Source organism: Bos javanicus, chromosome 5, assembly GCF_032452875.1.
Source record: "Bos javanicus breed banteng chromosome 5, ARS-OSU_banteng_1.0, whole genome shotgun sequence".
Lineage (NCBI taxonomy): Eukaryota > Metazoa > Chordata > Mammalia > Artiodactyla > Bovidae > Bos > Bos javanicus.
This window is the reverse complement of record NC_083872.1, coordinates 34,819,138-34,839,246: the sequence shown is the minus strand read 5'-3', so window position 1 is coordinate 34,839,246 and position 20,109 is coordinate 34,819,138. Positions and strand designations below refer to the sequence as shown.

The 20,109-nt window shown below is 37.2% G+C and overlaps 1 protein-coding gene and 1 long non-coding RNA gene across 2 annotated transcripts in view; one reads left to right on the top strand and one right to left on the bottom strand.

The window, feature by feature from the left end:
* Nucleotides 1-20,109, top strand: part of ARID2 (AT-rich interaction domain 2) — a 208,213-nt gene that overhangs the window by 147,746 nt on the left and 40,358 nt on the right. The window contains exons 13-16 of the mRNA XM_061416372.1: nt 1,215-1,349; nt 2,317-2,513; nt 2,766-5,623; nt 14,931-15,079. Coding sequence (XP_061272356.1) covers nt 1,215-1,349; nt 2,317-2,513; nt 2,766-5,623; nt 14,931-15,079 — 3,339 coding nt within the window. The remainder of the gene's footprint in view (nt 1-1,214; nt 1,350-2,316; nt 2,514-2,765; nt 5,624-14,930; nt 15,080-20,109) is intronic.
* LOC133247497 (uncharacterized) overlaps nt 1-20,109 on the bottom strand; it is a 43,983-nt gene that overhangs the window by 1,548 nt on the left and 22,326 nt on the right. The gene's annotated exons all lie outside the window — the stretch shown is intronic.

The following is a 20,109-nucleotide window of genomic DNA, read 5'->3' as shown; positions in this document are numbered from 1 at the left end:
ATGAATTTCAACTTAAATTCTTTAGAAGATTAACAGATTGAAATGTAAGATCACTTTTCGGTGATGTATTACTTTAAAAAATTTCTTTCCCTTTTCCCCCATTCTCTAACATTTTTCTCGCATTCCATGTTCCTGTCACTTTATGTTCCATATTTTTGGTGCTTTCATATCTGTGTTCCTATGACACTTTTCTCTACTTTTCTTAAATCAGGTTTATGGTAATATCTCTAATTTTTTGCTATTTCTTCATATTCTGTATTGTTAAACCTGACGCTTTATACTTGATAAATCTTCCAATGATATTTGAAAATATTTGTCTTCTATATTGAAACCAAACAGTTTTTTGTTTCTGGTCTATTTGAAAACTCTATACTCAAAGTTATGAAAGTTAGAAAAAATAAGTACTGCATCCACTGTAAAATGTGTGTGTGTTAGTTACAGACTTGGTCTTATAAATTCTTATTTCTGCCATTTCTAGGGAGGAGAAGAGAAGCATTTTAAATTATTTTATCATAATTATCATTTGATTCAGTTAATAGGAAACAGCTGTAGGTTAGCCTGTCTTGTATATATATATATAGTGAGTTCTAGAAAGAGTCCTTTATGGTTAACTAGGCCTCCAATCCTAACTTATAGCTGCAGTCACTCTATAACAAAGACAAAGTGAAGTTTGAATTACCTTGTAATTAATTAGGAATAGAGTCTCTGAGGTGGGGAAGGGGAGTGTGCAGCATGAGAAGTATCATTGTTTTAAGAAGTAGTTAAATGTTTTAGGAGAGTTTTTTTCTGAAGAAATTTTATTCAAGAGCAACAAAAGTTTAGTTGTTTTTCCTTCATTTTTCACATCACCAATAACTCATAATTGGGAGCTTCTGTTATATTTTGAGTATTCACTGAATAAAATTAATGTGTTGTAGAATATTTATTGCCAGCATACCATCTCTGCTGATGTATTCACATATATTTGTGAATATTGGTTTTTATATTTGTGGATAATGATATTTTATACTAAAATAAGAATGATTAAGGAATCTCTTTTTGTTTGATTTAGTCTACCTAAATCCTAGCATATATTTTGCAAATAGCATGAGATAGTGAAATTTGATCAATAAGATATGATTATTAATTTATAACACATTGCCTTCAAATGGTTAAGTATAGATTCTATAGTATATTGCATAATGCCATGTATTTTTTTTAATTTCCTCTTTTAGGCTAAATGCTCATTTTGAAGTAAATCCAGATTGTTCTGTCTCTCGAGCAGAAATGTATTCTGAGTACCTATCAACTTGCAGTAAATTGGCTCGTGGTGGAATCCTAACATCAACTGGATTTTATAAATGTCTTAGGTAGGATTTATATTTCTTTAATTTACATACCCCTTCCTCTGTTGAGAACATAACAACTATCTGTGCTGTGTTTAGTTACTCAGTCGTGTCCAACTCTTCAGAACCCTATGGACTGTAAGCCTGCCAGGCTTCTCTGTCCATGGGGATTCTCCAGGCAAGAATACTGGAGTGGGTTGCCATGCCCTCCTGTAGGGAATCTTCCCAACCGAGGGATTGAATCTAGGTCTTCTGCATTGCAGGCAGATTCTCTACTGTCTGAGCCACCAAGGAAGCCCAAGAATACTGGAGTGGGTAGACTATCCCTTCTCAAGGGGAACTTTTGACCCAGGTTTTGAACTGGGGTCTCTGGCATTGCAGGTGGATTCTTTACCAGCTGAGCTACCTAGGAAGATGTACCAACTATCTACCTAGTCTTGAATATCTCCACTACTTAAAGTTTTGTATGGTTAGATTGTAATGTGGTGGAAGTTTAAATTGAAGGGAATTTTGATATCAAACATGGTGTTTGTGTTTAAACATTCTGAGGTTTATCAAAGAAAGAAAAGGGAGAAATTAAGTGTACGTTTTTCCTGCTGTTTATATGTGTTAAAGACATAGCGTTCGCCCTTTAAAATCTTGAATAATAGTCTGTGACTGAGCTCTGTCTTCAAACATCATGACTTTTTGATATTTTGCAAAGTTCATAAACTAGGCATTGACTTGATGTAGCTTTTTTATTAATTACATATGTAGTAGAATTGTTTTAAACCCTACAATGTTAATAATAATTATTTTTGAAATTGGAGAATTGATCTTTTACATTAATATTTAATTCTTTGTTTCCCATCCTTGTAGAATATATGATTCATACTGGTTCATATATAAGTAGCAGTGAATATACTGTTGCTGTTCGTGTAAACATTGTTAGAATTTAGTGTTTTTTGTTAATGTGCTAGTTATTAAAATTGAATGTGTGTGTACTTTACAGAACAGTCTTTCCAAATCATACAGTGAAGAGAGTGGAGGATTCCAGTAACAATGGGCAGGCGCATATTCATGTAGTAGGAGTAAAACGTAGGGCTATCCCACTTCCCATTCAGATGTACTATCAGCAGCAACCTGTTTCTACTCCCGTTGTTCGTGTTGATTCTGTACCTGATGTATCTCCAAGTCCTTCACCCGCAGGTATTTTTATTGTGATTAAATATTACCAATTTAATAAGAAGGCTAAATGAAAACATGTATTATATGCATTCAAGATGTATAACTTGTCCTTGTTTTTCGGTAGCATTTTATTTCTTGTTCTATTATTTTATCATATAGTGCAAAGTTGTTAATTTCTTAAAACTGTTTTCTCTTGAAATTAAGTAAAATAATTTCTGCATGCTGCTTTTCAGTCATTTCACTGTGAATTTTAACTTTTCCTCATAATTTCAGGAATCCCTCATGGACCACAAACTGTAGGAAACCATTTTCAGAGGACTCCTGTTACCAACCAGTCTTCAAGTTTGACTGCAACACAAATGTCTTTTCCAGTACAAGGTGTTCATACTGTGGCACAGACTGTTTCAAGAATTCCACCAAATCCTTCGGTTCATACCCACCAGCAGCAAAATGCTCCGGTGACCGTCATTCAAAATAAAGCTCCGATTCCTTGTGAAGTCGTTAAGGCTACAGTAATCCAGAACTCTATACCCCAGACAGCAGTTCCTGTTAGTATTGCTGTGGGAGGAGGAGCTGCACAGAGTTCTGTGGTTCAGAATCATAGTACAGGGCCACAGCCTGTTACAGTTGTAAATTCCCAGATGCTTCACCATCCATCAGTAATTCCACAGCAGTCTCCATTACACACAGTGGTACCGGGGCAGATACCTTCTGGCACTCCTGTTACAGTGATTCAGCAAGCTGTCCCACAGAGTCATATATTTGGCAGAGTTCAGAACATACCAGCATGTACTTCTACAGTTTCACAGGGTCAACAGTTAATCACCACATCACCCCAACCTGTACAAACTTCATCTCAGCAAACATCAGCTGGTAGCCAGCCACAGGACACTGTTATCATAGCACCCCCACAGTATGTAACGACTTCTACATCCAATATTGTCTCAGCAACTTCAGTACAGAATTTTCAGGTAGCTACAGGACAAATGGTTACCATTGCTGGTGTCCCAAGTCCACAACCCTCAAGGGTAGGGTTTCAAAACATTGCACCAAAACCTCTCCCTTCTCAGCAAGTTTCATCAACAGTGGTACAACAGCCTATTCAACAGCCACAGCAGCCAACCCAGCAAAGTGTAGTGATTGTAAGCCAGCCAGCTCAACAAGGTCAAACTTATGCACCAGCCATTCACCAAATTGTTCTTGCTAATCCAGCAGCTCTTCCAGCTGGCCAGGCAGTTCAGCTAACTGGACAACCAAACATTACTCCATCTTCCTCACCATCACCTGTCCCACCTACTACTAACCAGGTCCCTACTGCCATGTCATCTTCTTCCACACCTCAACCACAGGGACCGCCTCCTACTGTCAGTCAAATGCTGTCTGTGAAAAGGCAGCAACAGCAGCAGCATTCACCAGCACCTCCACAACAGGTACAAGTACAAGTTCAGCAGCCACAACAAGTACAGATGCAAGTTCAACCACAGCAAACAAATGCAGGAGTTGGTCAGCCTGCTTCTGGTGAGTCGAGTCTGATAAAACAGTTGCTGCTTCCAAAGCGTGGTCCTTCAACTCCCGGTGGTAAGCTTATTCTCCCAGCTCCACAGATTCCTCCCCCAAATAATGCAAGAGCTCCTAGTCCTCAGGTGGTGTACCAGGTGGCCAATAACCAAGCAGCAGGTTTTGGAGTGCAAGGGCAAACTCCAGCTCAGCAGCTATTGGTTGGGCAGCAAAATGTTCAGTTGGTCCAAAGTGCAATGCCACCCACTGGGGGAGTGCAAACCGTGCCCATCTCGAACTTACAAATATTGCCAGGCCCGCTGATCTCAAATAGCCCAGCAACCATTTTCCAAGGGACTTCTGGCAACCAGGTAACCATAACAGTTGTGCCAAATACAAGTTTTGCAACTGCAACTGTGAGTCAGGGAAATACAACTCAGCTCATTGCTCCAGCAGGAATTACCATGAGCGGGACCCAGGCAGGAGTTGGACTTCAGGTGCAAACGCTTCCAGCCACTCAAGCATCTCCAGCTGGACAATCATCTTGTACTACTGCTACTCCTCCATTCAAAGGTGATAAAATAATTTGCCAAAAGGAGGAGGAAGCAAAAGAAGCAACAGGTTTACATGTTCATGAACGTAAAATTGAAGTCATGGAGAACCCGTCCTGCAGACGAGGAACCACAAACACCAGCAATGGGGATACAAAGGAAAATGAAATGCAGGTGGGAAGTCTTCTAAATGGGAGAAAATACAGTGACTCAAGTCTACCTCCTTCAAACTCAGGGAAAATTCAAAGTGAGGCTAATCAGTGCTCACTAATCAGTAATGGGCCATCGTTAGAATTAGGTGAGAATGGAGCATCTGGAAAACAGAACTCAGAACAAATGGACATGCAGGATATTAAAAGTGATTTGAAAAAACCTCTAGTTAATGGAATCTGTGATTTTGATAAAGGAGATGGTTCTCATTTAAGCAAAAACATTCCAAATCACAAAACTTCCAATCATGTAGGAAATGGTGAGATATCTCCAATGGAACCACAAGGGACTTTAGATGCCACTCAGCAAGATACTGCCAAAGGTGATCAACTAGAAAGAACTTCTAATGGACCTATATTAACTTTGGGTGTTTCACCATCTGTGAGCAGTATACAGGAGGCCTCAAATGTGGCAACACAGCAGTTTAGTGGTACTGATTTGCCTAATGGACCTCTAGCTTCAAGTTTGAATTCAGATGTGCCTCAGCAACGCCCAAGTGTAGTTGTCTCACCACATTCTGCAACCTCTGTTATACAGGGGCATCAAATCGTAGCCGTTCCCCACTCAGGATCAAGAGTGTCCCATTCTCCTGCCCTGTTGTCTGACGTTCGGTCTACAAATGGCACAGCAGAATGCAAAACTGTAAAGAGGCCAGCAGAGGATAATGATAGGGAAACAGTCACAGGAATTCCAAATAAAGTGGGGGTTAGAATTGTTACAATCAGTGACCCCAACAATGCTGGCTGCAGTGCAACGATGGTTGCGGTGCCAGCAGGAGCAGATCCAAGCACTGTAGCTAAAGTAGCAATAGAAAGTGCTGTTCAGCAGAAGCAGCAGCATCCACCAACATACGTACAGAATGTGGTCCCACAGGTGAGTCATTGTCCTGTCACATTTCTCTTAAAAAGTCCTAATGTGTAAATATGATTTTAGGGGGAAATGCACTGTTATTCCATGTTTTACCTTGAAAAGGTAATTGGGAGGACCTAGCAATGTACTCAGGAGAAGGCAATGGCACCCCACTCCAGTACGCTTGCCTGGAAAATCCGATGGACAGAGGAGCCTGGTGGGCTGCAGTCCATGGGGTCTCTAAGAGTCGGACACGACTGAGCGACTTCACTTCACTTTTCACTTTCATGCATTGGAGAAGGAAATGGCAACCCACTCCAGTGCCCTTGCCTGAAGAATCCCAGGTATGGGGGAGCCTGGTGGGCTGCCGTCTGTGGGGTCGCACAGAGTGGGACACGACTGAAGCGACTTAGCAGCAGCAGCACCAGTGTACTCAAGCTGTCATGCTCTTTTATTTTTCTCTGTTCTTTGTAATATTGAACAATTTTCAGTTGTTAACTTAAACACATGGTTTAAAGCAGTGGTCTCCAACCTTTTGGGCACCAGGGACCTGTTTCATGGAAGACAATTTTTTTTCCATCCCTGAGGTGGGGTGGGGGAAATGCGAAGGTTCAGGAGGTAATACCAATCATGGGAACAGGTGACTCTTCCCTTGCTAGCCTACCGCTCACCCCTGCTGTGCCACCTGATTCCTAACAGGCCACTGACAAGGGGTTGAGGACCCCTGGTTTAAAGCATTTTTCTATGTTGTTGTACACGCAAGGTAGAGCCAAGATAGAGAAGTACTTGTCATCTAACATTGTAGGGAGTATTTTTAAAATGTAACTTGGTCTTGTTTGGGAGAGGTTTGCTAAGAGTACACCAGAAGGGAATTTCTGTATTTGATTTTGACATGAGTGTATTTTTGAGGCTTCTTGCACAGTACTTTTGTAAAAAAGGTGAATTCCATAAGAATTTTATCAAGTGTGTTATTATCTTAGGTATTGAATTAGTTGCCTTTATTCTTTAAAAAGGTTTATTTCTTATAATTTCAATTTGTTTCAGCTATTCTGGTATTTAATATTTTGTGTCTCTTATTCCTTTGCTCTATTTATTCCCTTTTAAATATCTACTATCCCCTCTCTGCATGCCTCAGTAAATAAAAGTGTTTTCTAAAATCAGTGCTACTGAATTGAGGATCCAATCAGCCTATAAAGATTTTAAGGACAATCTTATATGCTGTTTCCTGGATTACTACTACTTCATTCTTTGTTTCCTAATTACTACACAGCCAGAACCTTCTGTGACTGTTGCCAACTCTGCTAGCACTCTTCTGTCTTGGGTTTTTTCTCTGTGCTTCTGATGATAACAGCAGATTGTGTTGGTATTGATACCAATCTAGATGACAAGAGAGAGGTGGGAGTAGGGAAGCAAAATGGAAGATGAGAAAGCAAAGAATCCCTTGCTTAGAACATCATTCACTAATGTGTGTCTTTCTTCATGTGAATGGGTAAAGCTGGACAGTACTGCTCTGGGAGCATAATGACTTTTTAAATTCATATTAGTATTGCTTAGGTCTATTTCAGGGTATCTAAATAGGTTGAGGATTCTTCAGTGTATATTATGTACATGGCAATAATTAATATGGAGTTTTTATGGAAAATACCAAGTCATTTTTAGTCAAGCTTCAACAGGGTGAGTTTTTCACTTAAAAGCACACGAAAAATTCTTTTAATAATGCAATATCTAACATATACTAAGCATTCAGCATATTTTTTTTATATTTAACAATTTCCCAGTTCATCTTATGTGCTCCACTTTTTTTTAGATTCCCTTGTAATCCTAAAGAGTTACAGTAGACCAAGCCAGATTAGAGAAAACCTCTCTTACTATGAAATTGCTTCATCCACCCTTGTTTATTGCGTCCTTTAACCCTCCAGTGTGGTTATGTTCAACAATGATACCTAAATAACAAAAAACAAGCAATACTAGCTAACTCTAGGACCTGTGTTAGGAATTTTGCACTATTTTGTCATTTGATTCACAAAGAAACTCTATTAGGTAAACATTATAATTTCTATTTTAGAGAAGAGGCCTCACAATGCTAAATAACTTGCCCAAGGTTACCAACTAATATGAGGTGGTGCAGGACAAATCTGGTGGGTCTGAAACCAGAGCTCGTGCTCTTAGCCCATTTACCACTATTCTAAAAGATTTCTTTGTCAAATCCTAGATGTTCCTTTTATATGTAACATTATTTTAATGACTAGCTTATAAGATACAAGTATCACTGAAAGATAATTTCAGGATCACAATGCTAGAATTTAACATATTGGACATATATACATCTAAATCAAGCCATAAAATTAATACATTTTCAGTTCAGTCACTCGTTGTGTCCAACTCTTTGCGACCCCATGAACCACAGTATGCCAGGCCTCCCTGTCCATCACCAACTCCCAGAGTTCACCAAAGCCCATGTCCATTGAGTTGGTGATGCTTACTCCTAATCTAAAAAATGTGTATAAATTTTATGTATTCTCCCCAAGAATGTAGTTTATTTCAAACAGCTATAGTCTTTATTTTTGAAGTTGGTATTTTGTTGGCACATAGAAATGTAAAACTTTGCAAGGAAAAAGAGACATAGCATACATAGATGGTGTCTATAAGAATAAGAAACAAACAGAACAGGATATCTGTGTCTAACTCTTAGCACAAGGCCCAATACACAGTCTGGTGCTCAGTAATGGTGCAAGTATGTTTTATCTTTGGTGGCTCAGACAGTAAAGAATATGCCTACAACAGAGGAGACCCGGGTTCAGTCCCTGCATCAAGATGATTCCCTGGAGAAGGGAATGGCAACCCACTCTAGTATTCTTGCCTGGAGAATCCCATGGACAGAGGAGCCTGGTGGGCTACAGTCCATAAAGTCACAAAGAATTGGACACGACTGAGCAATTAACACATAGGATAAAGTACCTATAAAGGCTAAAAAATTACCAAGCTGCTCAAGATGATATCATAAGTTTCCTTGGAAGGGAGGCTGTTGGACCTTCCTAAGAGCTTGTTAATAAAAACCATTTCCACTGTTGCCCAGATTCTTTAAATTTCTTTATATAGTCTTAGAATTGCATTTTAGACCTTGGTTTAATACCATTTTATCCAGTATTTGATTTGGCACTTTAAACAGGTAGATGAAATAGAGGAATTTAAATGTGATTTTTTTTTTTTAGCTATACTTTGTTATTTTATTGGAGAGGGCAATGGCACCCCACTCAAGTACTCTTGCCTGGAAAATCCCATGGACGGAGGAGCCTGGTAGGCTGCAGTCCACGGGGTCGCTAAGAGTCGGACACGACTAAGCGACTTCACTCACCTTTGTTATTTTATACCATTTCAAGGGGTGGGGGATGTTAAGGAGGTACCTTTACACCAAGAAGGAACTTCTAGACTTGCAGAATGCTCAGGGCTGGAAAGACTGCAGGGAAATATCCCTGCTGAGAATGGCCAACAGGTAATCCTTCCTAATACCGTTGTTATTTAATATTTCTTTTCTCAGTTTTGTTCCTTCTCACTCCCACTAATTAGCTGTATTAATTTTACTACAGAAAAGATACTAGGAACACATAAAGGGGAAAGAAATATGAAACTAAATGCTATAACCATATATTTTGTACTTAAAATGGTATTTAGCTAAGTATGAAATAACTGTACTTAACTTCAAGGTACATTTCTTTCTTTAAAACTACTTATTTTCAATCTGCCACAATATGGATACTGTTTCTGAGCCCTGCTCTCTTCCACTATTCATGAAATTGTATCTGCTGAAGGCATGGTACTAGATTGGCATATAAGATAATAAAAATGGAAAAAATTAATTATACTTAACTGAAGACTTGTCTTTTTCAGAAGCATTAAAACACATGTTGAATATATCTGTATCTGTTCATCCTGTGATCTGATGTCATGCCCGATTCTTGTATATAAAAATAGTTTACTTAAGGATGTACTTACTTAAGGTATTTTATAGATGCTGCTCCTTAGTTTTCTGTCCTTCATATATGAATCCTTTTTGAAATGGTGCTAACATTGAATGTGGGTATCTGCCTGGTCCCCTTGATTCTTTGATAAAGAGTTTGAAAAGTTACCCAACCTATCAGAAAGCATATCTGCAATCTCAGGGGGGCTATGTCTAGTCATAACCATAGAAGATCATTTTAGCAAGAGTCACAGGAATGTCATTTCAATTTTTTTTGAAGCATATTACTGCTCAGATTTGTAGACTAGTAGTGGAGAAGGCAATGGCACCCCACTCCAGTACTCTTGCCTGGAAAATCCCATGGGTGGAGGAGCCTGGTAGGCTGCAGTACATGGGGTCACAAAGAGTCGGACACGACTGAGCAACTTCACTTTCACTTTTCAGTCTCACGCATTGGAGAAGGCAATGGCAACCCACTCCAGTGTTCTTGCCTGGAGAATCCCAGGGACGGAGGAGCCTGGTGGGCTGCCGTCTATGGGGTCGCACAGAGTCGGACACGGCTGAAGCGACTTAGCAGCAGCAGCAGCAGCAGCAGCCGCAGTGAAAGTGACAGAAAGTGAAGTCTTTCATTCGTGTTCAACTCTTTGCAACCCCATGGACTGCAGCCTACCAGGTTCCTCCATCCATGGGATTTTCCAGGCAAGAGTACTGGAGTGGGGTGCCATTGCCTTCTCCAGGAGATCTTCCCGACCCAGGGATTGAAGCCGGGTCTCCCACAGGGTAGGCAGACGCTTTACCATCTGAGCCATCAGGGAAGCTAGTAGTACATTGTAATAATTAAGAAAATCATTAGCACTAAATGATTTTTTCGTTTACACTTCAATGTGTTCTATTTATAAGATAGACTTTGTATGTGTTGATTGTCTAGTTATACTTAATAAGAGGACTTGGATAGGTTATGAAAATGAGGCAATATTAGAGCAGAAAGAACCTTAGATATTATCTTGTCCATAACCCTTTTTAAAGAGTTGAATTAACTTTCCCACACTCACAAGGATCTCTTTTCCAGTGATTATCTTAATTCTGTTCTGTAAAGATGTGTATTTTGTTTAGACTAAGTGTAACCTCTTTAATACCACATTTAGAATAAATTTTGTTCTTGTTCCTTACAAGCATTTAAAAGTATCTCTACTTACTCTTTAGAGTGTATTTTCCTAATTCTTTCAGTTAGACCTTAGGTGTTATAATGCCTGATTTATTCTTCATAATATATAAGTGTTTAAGAACTTCAAATCCCAAGTCTTATATCAGAAAATTTTTAACATCAGTACAGTCTAGAAGTTTCAGCCACAGTTTACTCTTGAAAAGATGTTAAAGGAAGGCAAGATTATAATTTCTTATTTTAACAAAAGGAAATATCTTTGCCAAAAGTAAAACTGCTACATTAACGTTTTAGATAATTTTACATTAAAAAAGGAATCACAGAATTATTTCATATTCTTTGTTTAATTTTACTTTTCTGGTCACACAGTACTACAGAGGTACTAAAATACGAAAAGTTAGTTCTTCTTCAGTAGAGCAGAACAAAGAATAGTATTGAACAATATTCCTCAGGAGTGATCATTCCAAAAACATGATTTTGAGACCACTTTTACATTTATATTTAAGTTAGGGTTATGGTTAATGATCAGGCACTTTTATATCCTAAAAGAAATATATTTTGCATTTTATGTAAAAGACCTAGTTCTTAAAACATAGTTTAAGTAGTACTTTAAAAAACATACAATACAGTGTAAACAAACTTATTAAAAATTGGTTTTGTTAAAAGAAATATGTAATTTTCTAATATAGGAAAAAATAAAAAATACTACTTCCAGTTCAGTTCACTCAGTTGTGTCCTACTCTTTGTGACCCCATGGACTGCAGCATGCCAGGCTTCCTTGTCCATCACCAACTCTCGGAGTTCACTCAAACTCACGTCCATTGAGTCGGTGATGCCATCCAACCATCTCATCCTCTGTCATCCCCTTCTCCTCCTGCCTTCAATTCCCAGCATCAGAGTCTTTTCCAATGAGTCAGTTCTTCACATCAGGCCGAAGTACTGGAGCTTCATCTTCAGCATCAGTCCTTCCAATGAATATTCAGGACCGATTTCCTTTAGTGTTGACTGGTTGGATCTCCTTGCAGTCCAAGGGATTCTGATCTTCTCCAACACCACAGTTCAAAAGCATCAATGCTTTGGCGCTCAGCTTTCTTTATTTCAACTCTCACATCCATACATGACTACTGGAAAAACCATACCTTTGACTAGACAGACCTTTGTTGGCAAAGTAATGTCTCTGCTTTATAATGTGCTATCTAGGTTGGTCATAGCTTTTCTTCCACAGAGCAAGCATCTTTTAATTTCATGGCTGCAGTCACCATCTGCAGTGATTTTGGATCCCAAGAAAATAAAGTCTCTCACTGTTTCCATTGTTTCCCCATCTATTTTCCGTGAAGTGATGGGACCAGGTGCCATGATCTTAGTTTTCTGAATGTTGAGTTTTAAGCCAACTCTTTTACTCTCATCAAGAGGCTCTTTAGTTCCTCTTCACTTTCTGCCATAAGGGTGGTATCATCTGTGTTTCTGAGGTCATTGGTACTTCTCCCGGTAAAGTAAATATACTGCTTTATTCAAAGAAAATGCAAGTCTTGGAATTTTTCATTTGGTATTTTCTATAAGTAGTTTAATTCATTTTGTTTTATTGATATATTTAGCTCTGTTTTTTTGTTGTTATTTGTTTACTTTTTATTGTGAAAATTTTAGACATACACAAGAATAGAGGCTTACTGACCTTTACCCAACCTTATCCTTCACCCAGCTTTAAATAATGTTACCATTGCCTTTCTAGTTTCATCTCTTCTTCACCACTGTTTTTCCCCTGCAGTAAAGTAAGTTCCAAAGATTTTAAGTTACTAATAAATACTTCAGTATGTATTTATAAGTATTTATAATACCAAATCACACCTAACAAAAATAGTACTTTCTTAATATTGCATGACACTCAGTTTGTTCTTAGTCTTTAAAAATGTGTTTTATAAATTTTGTTTGAATTAAGATCCAGAGAACACCAGATGCAATGTGTAGACAATTTTCTGCACATTGCATTTGGTTAATATGTCTTTTATTCATTCTTAATTGAACAGTTTGAAGTAACTTCAGTCATCCTTGCCATATCCTCATAAATCATTAACAGTTGGGGCTAAATACCCTATGATTCCCTGTTATTTAACTTTCATGTATGACACCAGTTAAGAGTTCTACAATGAAGAACAAAATAGGATAAAGCTTTGTTAGCATATAAAAAAAAATAAACCTAATTTAAAAGTATATGACAAGCTAGTCAATAAAATACCTAGGGTAAATGGTAATAGTGTAGGGAACCAGAAAGTTCATTCTGAGGGAATTTGATAGCTCTGCCAGATTTACCCTTCAGTTATAATTCTGAGATTATATTTCTGTCACTCTTCAATATTTGTGTTTGATTCAAACTGATCCTCTTGGTTACTCCTACTTACTGGAATTTCATGGAATTTTTTATGCAGTAGTTTCATTTCAAGGAAACAGTTTGACTTTTTTTTTTTCCTGGTAAATAGATTTAGTCTAATGTTATTCTTCCCTTCCTTTCTCTCTGATCCTGACCCCTGTGTCTACTTTCTCACTGTTAGTTTTTATGAGTTTAAGAATTCACAGATAAATGATTGTCAGATTCTTGTTCCAGCTTTAACTACTGCCAGATAATTTAACTATTGCTAGATAATTAACTTTAACTATAGCTAAATAATTGCACTTACTGATCTGTTCTTGTCCCCAAAGTGAACTCATCATCTTTCCTCCAGAATATGGTTTCACTCTGTACTTCTCTATTAACGTAAATAATAATAGTGAGTTGCCATTTATTGAGAATCTAGAGCTAGGCTCTTCATGTAGAGTTTCTGTAGTCTTCCTACCATCCCAGAAGTTAGATTTTATTACACTTTTCGGATGAGGGAATTGAGAATCAGAGATGTTTTGTAGTTTGCCCAGGGTCACATAGCTGGTTAAAAGGCAAATTGAAATTCTGAGTCCTGTTCTGTCAAGCTGGAAAGTCTTAACTTCTAGCCATTGATACCTGTACTGCCCTAAAATGCATGGTTTTCATGCGTGTATATATTTTCTTACTAATAATATTAGAAAATCGTAAGAATGAGACTCTATTATAAAAACAACTTCAATCACATCTCAAAGTAAATTTTTTTTCCTTAGAGCTTAGAACTCAAAAGTTCTTATGACTCCACGTTTCTAAGAACCTTCACTCTTGGCACTTTATTCTTTTCCTTTATTCACTTTTATGCTAGAGCCTTATCTGTTTCTGTTTTGTCTGTTTTTTTTTTAAGTACTATAATTTTCCAGTAAGAGGTTTTCAGCGATTTTTAGCTTAGTTTTGCTCCATTGTTTCCAATATCACTTTATAAATAAGCAAATACATTTAATATTTTCCCAGAGTTTGAATGTATTTCCTTTAAACAATACTTTGAAAATGGTATGCTAATCATGTCTGTGAGGAATTTAACATTTTTTCCTTTGTGCTATGTATGTTATGAGTAAAATCTGAGTTAAACCTCAAAATGTATTGTTTCAAATTGTTTTAAGCTATGTTATAATTATTATGTGTTTTTCAGAGAGAAAAGGATGGGATATAACGGGAAAAATGTAGCTAATATTAAGAAAACTTATGCATACAATTAAAATCCTTTTCTTGTGTAATCCATCAAAATTTATAACAGAGCACCTTTAAAGATTGAAGTTGTTAGTTAAAATAGCTTTTACTGCAAAGTAATATTTACAACATTCTACTTAAATGGTTATATCATTCTTAACATCTGAAATTCCCTTTGATTTTTACTGTATATGGTTTTATGTTACTCATTACAATCTTAAAGGAGATATTATACAAAGAAATAATAATTTACAGTTGATTTTTTTTCTTTTGAAGAATATATGTTAGTAAGTAAAATGGGTGCATTTATAATTTTTTCTCTGTTTAATCTATAGTTGTATTTCTACCAATTTTATTAGTATAAAAATCTTTAATTCTAAGTTATGTGTATTCTGTGACAGTAACAATGCAGTCTTGCCTTTGTGATTCATATGAAATTAATTTGACTTCTTAAATATGTTTCTGAAATTAGTTATCCTCTTAAAGAGTATCCAAAAGATAATCATTAAAACTCCCAAGTGTGAATTTTATGTTGAAAGTGCATAACTATCACTGTAATCAAATTCACAAACCTGTTCTATATGAATGTTTTTCAGTGTCATTTCACAAACTGTGTGGTTTGTCTTTTTCACAGAACACTCCAATGACACCTTCACCAGCTGTTCAAATTCAGAGCCAGCCTAACAGTTCTCAGCCTTCTCCATTCAGTGCATCTAGTCAACATGGAGATCCAGTGAGAAAACCTGGGCACAACTTCATGTGTCTCTGGCAGTCTTGTAAAAAGTAAATGGCAGTTTTATTTGATATACATAAATGCTCTTTTTTCTGGAATGTCTTTGTATTTAAATTTCTACTTATGATTTCATGAAAATTTTCTTTTGAAATCACTAACTTTTTAGCAAAAATATTTCATGTTGAAAGTAATATTTATGCAGATCCAGTGTTATCTAAAGAAATTTATATAAATGTTGGAAAGAGCTTCATTGCCTTATGGTAGTTATCAGAGAATGTTTAATTATTAGATTTTAACAAAAGAAAATCAGCTAAGAATTTTATGTTATATTTGACTATGAAAAGAAATTTTTTTTGAAAAGAAGTTTTTAAAAGTGTCTTGCAATTAGTGGCAGCCATAGGATTTCTATATAACAGACACTTAAAGATATCTGTTAGGAAGAATGATTTGTCTTCAATTTAAGTTTGAGATGGACACACCATGAAAATTTTTAATGTTATATTATCTCACAGTTTAATAACTGATAAGTGGAATTGCATTTCTTAAGGCTTTCTTAGACTTGAAGGAGAACTTGAGAATAATACTAAACTTGAGAGTAATACTGGTTAAACTAAAATCTCAGTTCCTTTAACAGTAGTCAGCTAAGAATCGTGGCCTTGTCCCTTTTAGAGCTCTAAGACTAAGGTGTATATAATATCCTTCATTTTTTTTTTTAGATATCAAGATTCTGTTTTACTTTTCCTAACTATAGCAGAAATTACTGTGTCCTATTAAAATTATATTTCCTATTCATAATTTTTCTGATATAGACATATTTCATATATAGATTTGTTCTAAGATTGTGGCTTTCAGTGTAGCCTAGGGATTATTGATAATATGCAGAATTTCTTTGGACAGTGTTTACCAAACTTTAAATCTCAACCCGTTAGTGGGGTATGAAATCATTTTGGCAAGTCTACCAGGAGGGTTTTGCTTGTTTTTCTTTTCAATGAAAAAGTGAATAAAATATCTCAGATTCCATTATGTTGCTAGGGGTAAGTATTGTTTTCATTTATATATGTATATAAGTATGTGTATCTAGACCATAGTGTAAAATCTGTCAAAAGGGTTTTTTAAAATTAGTGCTTTAGGTTTCCTCTCATTATTTCTTTCATTTATTTAATTTGATAACTTTTTAAATGTTTATGTTGTAAGTTAATTTGCAACTTTTTTCACTGATGTCAAATTCTATACTTTTTTTTAAGATTTTTGTTTTTGTTTTTCATCACAAAACAGTAGCTGATGGAGTAGGTACTCAGTTCATGCTATTTGTTCACTAAAATGTTTGGGACTAGCTTCTTTAGATGAAGTGTTGAGAGTATTTCAACAACAAAAAAATCACTGAAAGGGCTAATCAATCTAAATGCATGGCTGTTTCCCATCTTGTTAGTAAGATTGTTGTTCCAAAATTTGAATGGTATACCTCGTCTTTTTAAGTCTTTTCAGAAAAATACTCAACAAGACTTCTTAGACATGGTCAATTTTAAAGTCAATTTTAGATATACTGCATTGATAATTAGTTGAAGTGGATTCTGCAAATATTTATTGAGCACCCTCTAGAAGGGCTCATGTGTTAGGAGGTAGAGACATAAAGATCACTGTCAACTTTTAGGGAAGCACATGCAAAAAACAAATAAATGAGTTTAAATAAGTACTATAAAAAATAGTTCCTATGTTATAGCATTATTGGCAATATAATGAACAGAATGTAATGCTGGGATGGTTAGAAATGTTTCATTATAGACATTACTTTTGAGTTGGTTCTTAAAGTATGAGTAGGAGTTTGTCATGCAAAAACAATTTCATTCATAATAGCAAGTGCAGGGAATTATAGAAGGAACTATTTATGCCCAGGGAACTGTGAGAAGCTTAAGATATCAAGAGCATAAGGACATGAGGAGAGTAAAGGCTTTTATTACACTTGACCTTTCATATCTTCAGGGCTTCCCAGGTGGCTCAGTGGTAAAGAATCTGCCTGCAATGCAGGGGATGCAAGTTCAATCCCTGGGTCAGGAAGATCCCCTGGAGTAGGTAATAGCAACCCACTCCAGTATTCTTGCCTGGGAAATTCCATGGACTGAGGAGCCTGGTGGGCTAATGTCCATAGGGTTGCAAAAAAGTTGAACATTGACTTAGCAACTAAACAACAACTTTATATCTGCACTTGAAAGTTCCATCAAACAGGAATTAGAAATATTCTCCCAAAATTCCAGAAAGTTCCAAAAAGCAAAACATTGCCCAAGTGATGGCAACTATTTACATAGTATTTACATTGTATTTACAGCTGTTTACATAGCATTTACATTGTATTAGGTATTATAAGTAGTCTAGAAATGATATAAAGTAGACAGGAAGATATTTTTAAGTTAAATGCAAATACTTCACCATTATATATAAAGGACTTAAGCATCTGCAGATCTGAGGGGAACCTGGAATCAATCCCCAATGGATACCAAGGGATGGCTGTTCATTTTTAGTTTAAATTCCAGGTGGAAAAATACATGTAGTGGCTATTGTCGCTAAATAACTATGCTCTGATTTCTTTAATATCTGATCAAAAATATTAATGAAGAATCTTCCTTGATTCATACAGATTTAGAACTAAAATTATATCTTTTACCGATAAATTATTGTGAAATGCACTACTCACCCTTACATCACGCATGTTAGTAATTTCTTTTTTAATCTGCAGGCATGTATCTCTAAAAAACTAGGACACTACTCTTTAACCATAATTTATAACCCTGCAGAAAAATAACATTCAGTTCAGTTCAGTTAGGTCACTAGGTCATGTGCGACTCTTTGCGACCCCATGAACCACAGCACGCCAGGCCTCCCTGTCCACTAACTCCCGGAGTCCACACAAACCCATGTCCATTGAGTCAGTGATGCTATCCAACCATCTCATCCTCTGGCGTCCCCTTCTCCTCCTGCCCTCAATCTTTCCCAGCATCAGGGTCTTTTCCAATGAGTCAGCTCTTCGCATCAGGTGGCCAAAGTACTGGAGTTTCAGCTTCAACATCAGTCCTTCCAATGAACACCCAGGACTGATCTCCTTTAGGATGGACTGGATGGATCTCCTTGCCGTCCAAGGGACTCTCAAAAGTCTTCTCCAGCACCACAGTTCAAAAACATCAACTCTTCAGTGCTCTACTTTCTTTATAGTCCAACTGTCACATCCGTACATGACCACTGGAAAAACCATAGCCTTGACTAGACGGACCTTTGTTGGCAAAGTAATGTCTCTGCTTTTCAATATGCTATCTAGGTTGGTCATAACTTTCCTTCCAAAGAGTAAGCGTCTTTTAATTTCATGGCTGCAGTCACCATCTGCAGTGATTTTGGAGCCCCCCAAAATAAAGTCTGACACTGTTTCCCCATCTGTTTCCCGTCAAGTGATGGGACCAGATGCCATGATCTTAGTTTTCTGAACGTTGAGCTTTAAGCCAAATTTTCCACTCTCCTCTTTCACTTTCATCAAGAGGCTCTTTAGTTCCTCTTCACTTTCTGCCATAAGGGTGTTGTCACCTGCATATCTGAGGTTATTGATATTTCTCCCGGAATCTTGATTCCAGCTTGTGCTTCCTCCAGCCCAGCGTTTGTCATGATATAGGGTGACATGAAGTAGGGTGACAGTATACAGCCTTGACGTACTTCTTTCCCAATTTGGAACCAGTCTGTTGTTCCCTGTTCAGTTGTTCCATGTCCAGTTCTAACTGTTGCTTCCTGACCTGCATACATATTTCTCAGGAGGCAGGTCAGGTGGGCTGGTATTCCCATCTCTTTAAGAATTTTCCATAGTTTATTGTGATCTACACAAAGGCTTTGACATAATCAATAAAGCAGAAATCGATGTTTTTCTGGAAGTCTCTTGCTTTTTCCATGATCCAGTGGATGTTGGCAATTTGATCTCTGGTTCCTCTGCCTTTTCTAAAACTAGCTTGTACATCTGAAAGTTCACGCTTTATGTATTGCTGAAGCCTGGCTTGGAGAATTTTGAGCATTACTTTACTAGCGTGTGAGATGAGTGCAATAGTACAGTAGTTTGAGCATTCTGGCATTGCCTTTCTTTGGGGTTGAAATGAAAACTGACCTTTTCCAGTCCTGTTGGCCACTGCTGAGTTTTCCAAATTTGCTGGCATATTGAGTGCAGCACTTTCACAGCATCATCTTTCAGGATTTGAAATAGCTCACCTGGAATTCCATCACCTCCACTAGCTTTGTTCGTAGTGATGCTTTCTAAGGCCCACTTGACTTCACATTCCAGGATATCTGGCTCTAGGTGAGTGATCACACCATCGTGATATGAAGATCTTTTTTGTGCAGTTCTTCTGTGTCGTCTTGCCACCTCTTCTTAATATCTTCTGCTTCTATTAGGTTCCTACCATTTCTGTCCTTTATCGAGCCCATCTGCATAAAATGTTCCCTTGGTTTCTCTGATTTTCCTGAAGAGATCTCTAGTCTTTCCCATTCTGTTGTTTTCCTCTATTTCTTTGCATTGATCGCTGAAGAAGGCTTTCTTATCTCTCCTTGCTATTCTTTGAAACTCTGCATTCAAATGGTATATCTTTCCTTTTCTCCTTTGCTTTTCTCTTCCCTTCTTTTCACAGCTATTTGTAAGGCCTCCTCAGACAGCCATTTTGCTTTTTTGCATTTCTTTTTCTTGGGGATGGGCTTGATTCGAGTCTCCTGTACAGTGTCATGAACCTCTGTCCATAGTTCATCAGGCACTCTGTCTATAGATCTAATCCCTAAATCTGTTTCTCACTTCCACTGTATAGTCGTAAGCGATTTGATTTAAGTCACACCTGAATGGTCTAGAGGATTTCTCCACTTTCTTCAATTTCAGTCTGAATTTGGCAATAAGGAGTTCATGGTGTGAGCCACAGTCAGCTCTGGTCTTGTTTTTGCTGACTGTATAGAGCTTCTCCATCTTTGGCTGCAAAGAATATAATCAATATGATTTCAGTGTTGACCATCTGGTGATGTCCATTGCTTCAATTTTATGAGTTCTTCAAATAGGCAGTCAGTGTTTACATTT